Source organism: Seriola dumerili, unplaced genomic scaffold (genome assembly GCF_002260705.1).
Source record: "Seriola dumerili isolate Sdu_G_001 unplaced genomic scaffold, Sdu_1.0 BDQW01000105.1, whole genome shotgun sequence".
NCBI classification, from domain to species: Eukaryota; Metazoa; Chordata; class Actinopteri; order Carangiformes; family Carangidae; genus Seriola; species Seriola dumerili.
The window spans coordinates 2,376,260-2,389,576 of NW_019174360.1; the positions used below are offsets into that span (position 1 = coordinate 2,376,260).

The window sequence follows — 13,317 nt, forward strand, 5'->3', positions numbered from 1 at the left end:
TGTCCTATTAGACATTTGTGTTAAATTGGGTCATAATTAGCCTATGAATTCGCAAGTTATGGCCAAAAACGTGTTTTGTGAGATCACGGTGACCTTTGACCTGCCAGTAGTTCCTCCCTGATAGGATGCTGATTGGTCCGAACCACTGTGATTGGAGCCTGGCAAAAAATGGATTCTGACTTGCAAGAAAAGGATCTTCGCGAGGTTAGCAGTGTTCAGCTTCAAATATAAAACTTCACGGCTTTAATTCAGTGCTATTGAAGACACAAGTTGCTCATTCATTTCAACTACAGACAGAAAAAATGTCCATCCACATGGTCATGCACTGAGACGGTGGGGGGGTGAGTGAGGGGTGGGGGGTTATTACCGCAAATCCTTTCACTGAGAGCAGAGACATAATGGAAGCCCATTTGTGGTCAATAGCTCTTTCACTACCGACAGTACTGTAACATCCGGTCTCATCACACTGTGAGCAAATTGTATATAAGCTCGAAAATAGTCAATTGAGAGTAGCTTTAATAATGGCCAGTGACAAATACTGCCATCCGCAGTCGCATCAGGTAATGATTATTACCAAAATTAAATCATGTCTAGCAGTGGAAGATGTCTGGTCCAATAGAATAACCCGTCATATAAAATCAGAAGTGATTTTGGTGCTTATTATGTGGTGGGTAAGATAATAAGGCACCGTTGAACCAAAGGAACAGTGGGAACATTTTGGGAAATATGTCTATCTGGTAGATATATGATTAGCCTAGCTTAGCATAAAGACTAACAGCTAGCTTTGCTCCAATGAAAATATTAAACAGAATTACATCATTGCAATTTTTCAACTCATAAGGACTTAAATAGTCTTTTGTTTTTTTTTTTCTTAAATTTTGCCAGTTTAGGGCTTTGATTTGAGAGAGTGAGTGAAATTAAGAAGGCACAAGAACAATTCATGAATCTAAAAAGTGCAACTCTTGAAACAGTGAAAATAAACCGTTTGTGTGGCTATAAATAGTGGGATAACTCTGAACAAAGCCAGGTATAGTAGGGGAAGTAGTTCTGAGCTTTTAGTCCATTAACTGTACCGAGCCTTAAGATACATGTACCTGCATTTCAGTGACTGCAGCCTGTTGAGTCACATTATTGCCTCAAAATAACTATAAGCATTTAGCTCATACTCACCGCCTTTATATCCTTCCCTCCTATATACCTATACCTAACAACATATTATATTCTCTGCCCTATCATTAGAGACAGTAGTTGCTCTTCTGATACTGCTGATTCGTCATCTTAATACAATGAGCCATTGAATGGCAGATCTACCATCTGCACCTGGAAAAATACCTGGAAAAAAAATCAGGCGCTATAGACTTATTTACGAATAACATTAAAATAAACCTTTTACATTAAATTAAATCTAAGAGTAAAACAACAATTGATTGTTTGGCTGAAAAGGTCTTAAAATAATGCTGAGAATCCTTATGTAAATTATTTCCAGTATAAAAATCTGATTGAAAATCTTTTAAAATCAACATTTAAATTAGTCCAAAAAAACCTCAATAATTTCAGAATAAGATGTCTGTGTTTTGTTTTCTAAACCTATACACCCAAGTTGTGTTTGTCCTTATTTTCTAAAGGACCACAGCAAAGTTTTGCACTGATAAATTGGAAGATAAGCAGCACCTCTGAAAACTGTTTGGTCTCATACAATATGTATGTTAAGGCGTTCCTGTCTAGAGGAATAAAATATGGGAAATAGCTGCAGAGCCTGATTTACAACCGCAGACAAAATTGCGTCTGAAATTTAACGCCTGGGAAAAGCAGGTGTAAATCTGCGGCGCTGTTTTATCAGACACTTACAGAGGGTGAGAGACTGCAGAGCAGACTACTGCGAGAGAGAGAGAGACATCCAAATTAAAAGACACATTGCTTTAGCAGAGCTCTCAGTTCAGCACCACAGCACAAGAGCAGCAGTGTTATTCTTCACACGACTTTACCTGCCTATTTTCTCTGACTTTTAATGGCTCACAGCAGCTCCAGTCCAGTGCAACATGACTGCAGCAGCCAATAATGTTGAAAGGTTTCCCCAAAAATCTCTCAACCACTGGTCTTTTTGTTGAGCTAGTATTTCCTCACATAAAGCTTTCCTCTTGCAAGATGAATACACACTTCTAGCTGCAGAAGTGTCATAAAACACATGAAAATAAACTGCTAATATAAAAATAATGCGGTGACACAACACTGTGCACCCCTCATAGTAATTTGCAACAGGCTTAGCAAATATCCTCCTATGCTGTATATACAGGCTATCCCCAATCCTCCCTAATCAATTATTCCCATTGAAGCGAGGACACCCCCGTTTAAGGTCGTCTCAACACCTTCTCTGCATCTTCCAGGTGGGTTGCCGGCTAGGGGGGGAGGGGGGTTCATGCTGCTCAGGTGGAACAGTTCAGTGTCGGTACTTGTTGTTTGGCTTGAAGTCGTGTTTTCATTTCCACCCACTCAGACCACCTCAACAGTTTTCATGACTTTATCTCCTCCCTGCTGGGATTTTTTTGTATCTTTAAATGTCATCTTAAAACTTTTTTTTTCTTCAATTTTTCTGTCTACCTTTGCTTTAAAAGTTTTCACTTTGGCAGGTGTGACATGTATAGGCATTGCTATCCGGGAAACATGGCCATATTTGTCTGTGGGCGTGCATAAGTTAGCGTGTGTGTGTGTGTGTGTGTGTGTGTGTGTGTGTGTGTGTTCATTGCCAATATTCACAGCTGGAGAAGACGAGAGGACAGGAGTGTTCGTCCATTGGGAAATTATGTAGTTGCAGCTGGCATTCTGCGTTGATGGTCATCCTGCAGAGAGACGGAGAGACGCACAGACAGAAATACTCAGACACTGACATTGAAGGCACTAAAAATACTTCAAATCCTTTTATTATCCAGTGTATGAAGCACATGGTGTGAACTCATGGTATTCATCATTGCTTATATCATGTAATGCACTTTTTGCACTACAATATATGAAGACTGGCTTCGGACCAGATGGTGCGGGATCACACTCGGTTGTCTGGTTGATTTGTGAAATCCCTCAAAATGACAGTGTTTAATTATCAGCATCGGACATTGTTTTTTTTTTTTTTTTTTTGCGATGATGGTATTAACTTATAGGTCAAGGCCTAAAGGCATGTACGCTTCTAAAAACAGGAGTACTTAGCCATGATCACTGGACAAGTCAGTACAACAGATGTTTGGAAAAGCAACAGTGATCACAAAGAACCAGGGGATTAGTTTTACATGCAGAATATAAACCTGCGGTATAATCTGACGCGGTATATATTTTCAGAGTGCTGCTTCAATATATCATCCTCAAATTTATTTTTACTGGATGTGGAAATGGCTGTCAAAATGAGACCATCATACAAAAATGGGCTTTTTCTCTCAGTTGTTGTGTCTTTGTCTCCGGTACAATTTCTCATTAAGTGGCGGACCTCTATTACAAAAGCAGAGCCTCGATCAAGGCAGGGAGAGTGCTGCCTCACTCATGTTGCTTGTAGGTGAACAAAGTGCAGATGATGTACAGTTTTAATTTGCATACAGATGCTCGCTTCCGTCTTTGTCAGCGTCCAGGATTTCCAAATCTTGGCAAGAGTGAGGAGCTGAGGCGAGGAGAGCAAGCGGCAGCAAACACAGCAGACGTGTGAGAGATGTGTCAGTCAACGCAAATACGCCTCCAAACATGCGCCTCGTCAGGACTTAATATCCTTTTAATGAAACAATAATTTTCAGATTCATCACCAAGACACGCTTTAGCGGAAGTGAAATTAGCTATTAAATCCCAAACATTTTAAGGAAAGTTTGTGGTTGTGAGGAGGATATTTTCTTTTTCTGTTGTATCTGGAATTTGTGTCTTTCGAGGAGCCACCGTGTAGTGGATTTTTTGAAGTCCCTTCCCTGTTAGCGTCCACACACAGCTGTGTTGGGTGTACTCAGTTGTAACAAAAGAAAATTGCTGGGAAAATGGTTTTTGTCATGGTTGCAAAGGTCTGCGACTACAGGTGTAAGTTCAACACCTTTGCTGGATCAAACTGCAGTCATGAACAGAATACATATCCACTGTTATACATTTTTGTCACAATATTGAGCAATAATTTAAGCATATCTACACCATATTCAAATTCAACAAGCAAGAATCTGATTGTTTGGTGGAGAGATAAAAGCATAACACTGACATATTATCACCTTATGAAGCTGTTACAGTGAAACTGTTAGCATACAGTTGCGTATTTAGACATTCAGCAGACATGGAGCAACATTAGCATGCATATGGAAATGTGTTTCTGAAAACCCGACTGCTGCAAGTCCAACATAAATATCCTTTTACTTTTGTTTCCAACTAACTTTACCAGCTGGCTATCTAGCAAGGTTTGTCTACCATTAAATGTTGGCAGTTAGCATACAGTGACTTTATTTATGCTCTTTTATGCTCTATGTACAGCTGATGGGGAACTACAGAGTTAGGCGCTAATTCACTGTGGGTTTGTCACTATGAGCACCTCCTATCACATTACTCATTATCATTAGGTCCATCGTTAATATAAAAATATTGATTAGTGCAGCTTTAAACCTGCTGGTGCTTTAGAGCAGAGTGTTTGAGTTATGAACCACTGAACCTCTGGTGCTATAAAAGAATATCTATGGCTCAGTTCAGAAGCTCATGATCACAGTGTTATTAACCTCTACAACACCCCAAAGCATTCCTCTACAATTATGAGTTAGTTAGATTTTAGGCAATTAGAACCATTTTATTGATTATATATAGCTTTTCTTTCTCTTTCCATAAATTTAGAAATAGAAGCTGGCTGTCTGAAAAGCCCCATCGCTTTCTGCTGAATATTTGCAGGTCAAATACAATGACTGCTCAGAGAACTACCTTACATTTTAGACACACCTGTCATTTTAGCACACTTTTATTGGATTTATTCACCTGTTCGTGACAAGATCTCAGCTATCCCAATGCAGCAGGAGCTGTGTATCTGGTCCTCCAAGGGGGCTGAAAACAAACACTCATGGTGATATTTGCTATTTGGTCAAGGTCTAGTTTGAGATCTTGGACGCGCAGGTGAAATTGGATCCTCAAGACAGAAAAAGCTCATGTCAGAGCTTGAGGGTTCATAAACCCAGATGCCACTCAAATTAAAAAAGAACCTGTCCACTTGAATCCTGGGAGTTATTTTTCTTTTTTTTAATCTTTTCACAGTCACGGCGAGGGCCATGCACATACACACTACAGCCCCCGACCAAACACCCAGTGTCCTGTGTGTCATTTCTCTGCCACAGAGATGCTGTCAGGAAGAAGAAAATAAAGTGAGCAGAAACGCATGACATTTTGACATGTCACGACAACACAAAAAAGTTTTATCCTTCTGTGCTAAAAGTAAAGCTAGGCTTCGGGGCAAAAACTAAGATGTTCAAATTTTAATACTTTAATACTATTTGTTTGTAGTTATATACAAGAAAAAAATAATCAGAGGCCAAAATCTTTATATATGCTATGTTGCCGTCCAAAACAACCTGTGACAGATTATTTTTAAGAGTGCCCCTGTCAGCAGGATGACATTGTGTGTGTATTCTTTCCAAAATGCTGGTGATTTATATGACTGGTTTCTGATCTGCCATCACTCCGCTTAAGGTTAGTCAGGGTACATTTAAGGACCGGGTTAAGAAAGGTAAAGAAATCAAAGTTGACAATTGGTAGGAAGCGCAAAGAGGAACAGTGGTCTCTTGTGTCAAACAACCTTGCTGGACAGGAGGAGGGCTGAACCTGATTTGCATATAGCCCAGGAAACCCAAGTTGGTTAGTGATTTAGATCTGTGATCTGGCGAAAGTGTCTTAAACTGTATCTAGATTTATTTAGCCTACCAGCATTGGTATAACAATGGCAAAATAATAGAAACACCTGTCAGAAAAAGACAACGTATAGTATCTCAAACTTGATGACCATAAAGTTGAATCAACACCTCTCTGAAACAGTTTTCAGCAAAAACTTTACATTATAACCTTGATGAAGGTTTGATTTACTGTTGTATTAGAATGCATTAGTTTTAGTTAGGGGCTCCTAATCAACTGGCAACTGAGAGTATTTGCTGATGCTTGTTGACGCCGACTGCTTGAGCTTGAATTCATCTGTGAAACCCACCAATTATCGCCATGTTTTTACCTCAGCGTGTAGAGTATTTTTCCGTTGTTCCAGATCCGGAGCAGCTGATTGGGTGTTGTTATCCAGTGAGAGTCGGCAGTCTTGGAATTCCTAAAGATGGTGTCGGGCAGCCAGATCAAGCCGACCATATTGCTGGTTGAATTAGAGACAGACAAAAAATATACAGAGTGAGAGGGGGCAGAAGTTAAGAGATGAGTGCTGTCAAATTCATCGGAATCTCTGAAAAGCATGAAGCAGCTCCACGTCCCAATAAGAGGATAATAAAATACCAGGGCAACAAAGCACATCAATCAATTTGTTCCATTAATTGCAGGCCTTTTCCCGAGAGAGAGAGAAGAACGTCGTTCTCGAAGGAGATATTCATTGTATGAAAATGTTGCAACACAATAGGTGCAACAGTGGAAAGAAAGACACTCACAGCAGTTAAAGAAAAAAAAAAATTTAAATAGAAAATGCTGAAATGATCAATGAATAGGTATCAATGCTGCAGCCGCAAAGCTGACATACTTGGGAATCTGAAATAAAGCTGTCAGTGTATTTGTATTGTATGCTCAGTAAGTCCAGTTTACCTGTTGAGGGTTAGAATCCGCATGCTGCTGCTGTTATACCGCAGACGGGTGTCCACCCAGGTCTGGGCGAAGATAATATCGATCTGGTACTCCTGGGGAGAGAAAAGTAGAGTCAATATAATGATCTGACAACCCCTTTTAGAGTAGTATAGAGACAGAAAAGAGCTGGAGTTCTGTGTGCTTACAGTCTCAGTCTCGTTCTTCTGGAGGAGCTGATAATGTGTTTGTTTGAACATAAATGTGTCCACATCAAAGAAAATACTAAAACAGCACAGGACTGGCTGGAAACACTCAAATACACATTGTGCTTTTGATATGGAAATTAAATTACACCATCTCACAAACTGTTTACTTCGGCATATTTTTTTATCACCTCGGCAATGACCCCTCTTCTAATTGTGAGAAGTCGTAGCATGAGGACATTGAAATAGAATTTTCTTACTTCGCTGTAAAATAAGTCAAAGTCATGCTGGTATTGTTACAAGAACTCCGAGTCTAGTGGCGAACAACTTTTCAACACACAATAACTTAAATCCTTGAGAAAAAAAGGATTTGAATGCACTTTGTTTCCCCACAGTGTCAAAGTTGAGTACATTTTCTTAATCCAGCATGCTCTAGTTAGATCGGTGAAAATACACTTAAAGTAATGAGAAAAAGGGTTTTTTTCATTGTTGTGCAGAAGAGGCTTTGTTCGCTCTGAGGTTAATCGGGTTATACAGCAGTTGCTGCTTTGATCAGAAGCCAAAATCCAATGAGCATTTTAGTGCATGATGTGACAAGTTACTAATGTAACCACCCAACTCAGAGGCTTTGGTTTTAGCACAAAATATCAAATCAACCTCGACTGGAGTCTCCACATTCCTCTAGAGAACTTGCATCCAAAGAAAACTGGCTAAATATAACCGAGCAAAATATAGCTGACAAAGAGTGTCATTCATTGATCTTCACCGTCTTTGACTCTTTAATTAATAGCATTTATCTTGAATTGGGAAAGATGTGGGCAGCCTGGTACACAACCGTCCTTGCTCACACATTCAGATTTTAACATTTAATTGTTTCTTCATTAGTAAAGTGAAGTATAATGGTTGCAGTTGCACTCCAAATCTTCTCCTGAACCTCCAGATTACTGCTCCGCCATTGAGCGCAAAGTAATAGATTGTTCTGACAACACTGTCCCAATTAGCTGCCACGGCACAGGAGACATTTTTATCACTGTCACTGCTCACTCCAAATATTTTTAGAAAATACCAGCAAGCTAACAAACTAACGAAATGATTTGGCAAAGCAAATGAAGTAAAGCCTACAACCTATTTCAGACATTCGAATTGAGTCAGCTGCTGTACTCTCATGACATCATGAGCACTGGACATATGTTTCAATGAGCCTCTGCTGACTCTTTGCTCCTTCTCCTGCCAAGAGAAGTGAGAAAAATACAGGATACCATTTATTATTTAGAGATAAAGATAACTGAAGACAAACTAGTTTGAATAGTGAATACTGTACGATCAGTCAGAACCAGGCTGGAGATTAAGCACATTTTAATACCCTACAAACAGCTATTCACACCTTTTTCATCGCTCTGAAGGTGAGGACCTCCAGCATGGCGAGCAGAAGGTCAGAACATCAGCTGGAAGTCCCCTATAGGGTGACAAACAAGGTGGACTCATACTTCAATGAGAAGGTCAGACAGGGAGAAGTCTTTGGAAGCTGATGTGAAATATTTGAATTCCAGAGTCTGTTATGTGATTCGAGTGATTCTGTTTGGTAAAAAAAAAAAAGCTGATCCGGGTTTAAGAGGAAAGTTTGCAATTACAGGTAACCTGGTTTGTTTGTAGGCTGAGCAGAAGAATATATCACAGATGTTGATATCAGAACATAAATTATCTAAAGGCACTTCACAGAGTTAGGTCTGGTAATTATAGCATATCCACTAACTCACCTCAAACATCACAAATCCACACACAGTCTCACTCACTTCCTGACTTTTCTGCCCTTTTTTCTTAAGACAGACAGATGAGACCTGACCTTCTTAATACATCTGTCACCAGAATACCCATTGTTACTGTCGGCCTGTGTGACCTTTAGAGGATAATGATAGGGAGACACACACTGACGGTGACACACCCATAATTCAGACAGCCACAGCAGACCGCAACACGTTACGCCTGGCAGAGATGAACTCTCACGGCAATTCCCAAATGGGATTTTCTGCTTCAACTGGGTCCTTCTGGGGACTACACCTACAAGACAAGGCACTGAAGCAGGTCCATTATTCATGGACATTCTGCAAAACAATGACGCAGAGTGTTCGGAGATACCTGGCCGAAATTAACTACGGAGGCTTGCATTATTCCCCTGGGGGACATTTTCAGAGTCAGACAATGAAGGTGTTAAAGGTTACTCATGGCGATTGACAAAAAAACAATGAAGCAAAGACCTGTAAGTGAGATAATCCTTGTATTGTCTTCTGGGAAGATCCAGAGTAAAAAGTCGCAAGTTCATTATTTAGGGTATAAATATTTTATTATAGATTTTAAAATATTCAGAATGTGATAAACTGTGTCTCCACTGCTCCTAAGTTTTACACAGCACGCTATAGGTACAGGAAGAGTTAAGAAACCCTCACATGATGAAAAATTAATAATTTTTCATAGTAGTTCTCCATGCAAAACCTTTGCAGGACATTCCTACATATCATATTTAACCACTTACGATATATTTTGACACATCGAATGAGAGTATCACCTCGTAAAAGAGCTCACTTTCTTTCAGCTCACAGTGAATACCAGTAAATAAACTTGCTGTTGCTGGTCTGGGCACAGATTAACAAATGTGGCCGTCTTCTCTTTGGGAATGCAAATACCAGTCAGCATCTGATAATATGGAATCCATTATTAAAGCCAAAGGATGTTGACAGCAAAGCGCGTCTGACTGAAATTAATTAGCTTGACTTGAACAGCATCAGAACAAATAGCTTCCTTCTTATCCAGCCTCATAATTTTTGCATGGAGGCCGCTCACTCCTCAGCAACTACAGTCACTGCTCGGCTACATTTTCCACATCCATGTACCAAAAAACACGTTTCCCAACTATCTTTGTACCTCCGTGTTTAATGGGAGCTTGATTGAAACCCTTAACACACACTGAGACAGCAATATTGTTTGCCTGAAAGTTTCAAACTACAAATTATAAAGATGTCTAGATTGGCAATGATAGGTTTCCCAGGTATCAACATTTTCAAATCAGTAATTAAAATTAGTCATTCATTGTTTGCCGCTGATTCCTCCATTCAATACCTGATATGAGATCATGTAGAGAAACAAGCAGAAAAAAGTCCACAAAATGTAAGTACGTATGTTTTCTAGTTTATTCTCCAACAGAGGAAGTTAAATAAAAGTGAAAGGCACAACACAGCTAATGAGTTTCATTTTGGTCTCTTTTGGACCATCTTAACTTTGGTTAATATTCTGTTTTGATGTTTTTTTAGGAGAATATCAAATGTAAATAAATCTACAGATTACTTTTTACCTGAAAAACATCACAGAGGAGGTGAGGTCCTCTTTTAGCCCTGAAGGTCTTCCTCTCAATAACACATCACAAGCAGCAGCTTTATTTACGGTTCTCCTAAAAGATGTATATGTAAAGGACAATAAAAATGATTTAGCATTAGCAGATTAACAGTACGGACATTTAGCATTTTATGCAAAGCTCAATAACCAGTTTAGGCTGCTGTTAGTGAAACTGCCCACTTCCCACACAAGTTTTTCACATTAAAAGCTTTCCAGCAGCGCAGCGGAAACTTTATCGCCAGACATAAACGCGGATGTTTTGCAACACACCTTTTTAACATTCAGTGCCCGTGTTTTTAAATTTGTACTTAATATGTGCAGAAGGCAAGAATGACATTTAAATGCATCCAATAATTTGCTTTAATGCAGGAGCTAGTCCTTGTAATGGAGTATTTTTACACTGTGGTACTTTTACTGAAGGATTTGAGTATTCCTTCCTTCCTCTGGCTTTCTTCTTTTGTGGTGGTTTTCAGTCAATCAGTCAATCCAGCTCACCACACTTTCACCCTTACAACACACTTAAACTCCCTCATTTGGACTCTACTCTCCTTCATCTCTGAGCAACTTAAATCCAGAGAGCTCTAAAATACTGTCTTTATGCACTTTATTATATTATGCTTTGCAGTGAAGGGGATATCAAGCTTAAGCACAGATCACTGACTAATGTATTTCTTCAGGCAAAACTGATGCAGCATAGTTGGTATAAATATTTATAAGTTAAATATTTATATCTCCCCGCAAATTGGTCGCTGGACTACATTTTTAATCCCGCAAGAAGGAGGAAAAAAAAAGAAAGATAAACAGGACGAGCGTTCGATTTCTCCAAGTCATGTGTCCACTTCTTGTGCCGGCTCTGCTGATACTTCATCATCGTGAGAGATATTTAGATATTCAGTTTTATTCTCAGATCCCTCTCATCCACACCGCCGTTCCCCTCCTCCCCAAATAAACACATCCGCCCAGAATGCTTCGCTGTTGCTTTGTCCTCCAGGCAGCCTCTGAGTGATGCTCCTTGTGTGTGACGGGCAGGAATAAGGGTAAACACGACCATTCAACCAGCGCTTAGGGGTGGCGATGAACTTCTGTCACATGTGTAATAAACAAAACTGTGCGGCACCTGCGGATATGAGTGGCATTTCGAGGATTGCTTTGGTGTGTGTGTGTGTAGCTAATTTCATAAACATGCTTTTGTCTTGTTCATTCCTCAGAATCAAACAGAAAGACCTTTGAAAGAAACAAAAGGAAATCATTTGCATACCTGGCTGTTTACTTGAAGTCTGCCTGTGAGGAAGAAAATGAAAAATGGTGCAAACTGTCGGCTCTGCTTTACTGAGCATCTGGCCTGAGGTGCGATCAACACCTGTGTGTCTCAGTAGCAGCCGTAGTGTGGATCCATCTGACTGTAGTGTACTGCAGTAGAGTACAATTTGAGCCTCCGAATTAGCTATTGGCAGTTCCTTTTTGCAATGTGCTCGAGGATATAAATAACCGTCGGAGAATGTAAATCACACTCAATCTAAAAATATGTCCATCATGTTGAGTTATGAGAGAGAGAAGGGGTGTGATTTTTGACGGAACTGTCACTTTCACTGTCACTTTCACCTCATTCGCTTGAATGGGAAAGTGGTCTCAGACTTTTGTTCCCCACTGCGTACAATATAATATTTAAAGTTGAGGTGCAGTAGGTTTAAGCTAATGTGTGCTCAAACTTTGATATAAGATTTATTGTTTGCAAAAATGCACCCAAGCAGTGGAAGATGGAGGAGCTGGGACCATTTTATATATTTGTAAATGAGGTTTCATATATATGTTTTTGATGGCCAGAAAATCAGTTTTATTCATTTATCTCTATATCTGAAGTAGTTTTGGTTTGATGAATCTTCAAACCGCATTTTCCCCGAGTGAAGAGAAACCTGTGAGGAGGTCACAGAGGCTACGTCCATCTTTATACAGCCTGTTCTAAAACCCACACATTATTAGCACCAACCATTTAAATGTGTTAAAAGTTAACACCGTATTTGTTGTATTTTCCAAAATGTCACCTTGGCAACCATTTCATCTTTCATCATGATGGTTAGAAAATGGCTTAAGGCAGTTGAGCCTTTATTAGTTTCAGTCTCAAATGTGCCTTAATGAAATAAAATGCAATATTGAAGCCAAACCTAGGAGTAAGAGTAAAACAATACTAATATCAGCAGCAGTGGAAGGATTGTAAAGTTCTTTGCTTTAACACACAACATGCACCTCCTCTAGTGTATCCATCTCCAACAAGCAACATGTCCTTAAACCTATGTTGATACCGCCAGCTGTTTTCAGTCTGTTTGAAAAGGTGTTTTTTTTTCCCAGGCTTTAGGAATAGTCCATCAAACACAAATAGCTCATAATTAATTTACATGCCGATAAAAGAGTTTCACTTCAAACACTGTGCGTTGATTCTGAGGGAAAAACAAGCGGAGGATGAGGAGGAAGAAGAAGAGGAAGAAGAAGAGGGATTGAATTAGGGAGGAAACGGGAGAAGGAAATGGAATCTAATAAGAGCAAAGTGATGAGCGGTGAAGAGGGACATGCTGGAGCAGGAAGCAGACAGACAGAAGAGTATTTAGTCATAATGTAGTTATTGCTATGTCAGCTAATCAATATCAGCTGACTCAAAATCATATTCACCAGTCACATTTAATGAACACGGTGAGTCAGTCTGTATAATTTGATGCACACGCAATGCTGCAGCTGCTGGTTGTGCTTTGTTCCACCTGCTACGTGCCATGTATAGGCTCTGATGATTCATATACTTATTACCGTCCTTGGTGATTGCATCTCTTGCCTCGTTGCAGTTCGTGCATCTTGTTAGGTTCTGTTCTGTACAACCCCAGAGGGTGTCACTCCTCGTCGGGGAGCATCCTGGTTGGGATGGGCACATATTCACACAAGAATTTTTCTTGTACCGTCCAGTTCCAGTGTTTTCAAATTCTCACTTTCG

At 39.7% G+C, this 13,317-nt stretch overlaps 1 protein-coding gene across 1 annotated transcript in view; it reads right to left on the reverse strand.

The window, feature by feature from the left end:
* LOC111222716 (gamma-aminobutyric acid receptor subunit gamma-3-like) overlaps positions 1 to 13,317 on the reverse strand; it is a 73,774-nt gene that overhangs the window by 23,888 nt on the left and 36,569 nt on the right. The window contains exons 4-6 of the mRNA XM_022746535.1: positions 6,772 to 6,863; positions 6,203 to 6,334; positions 2,755 to 2,837 (exon numbers count right to left, since the gene is read on the reverse strand). Of these exons, the coding sequence (XP_022602256.1) occupies positions 2,755 to 2,837; positions 6,203 to 6,334; positions 6,772 to 6,863 (307 nt within the window). The remainder of the gene's footprint in view (positions 1 to 2,754; positions 2,838 to 6,202; positions 6,335 to 6,771; positions 6,864 to 13,317) is intronic.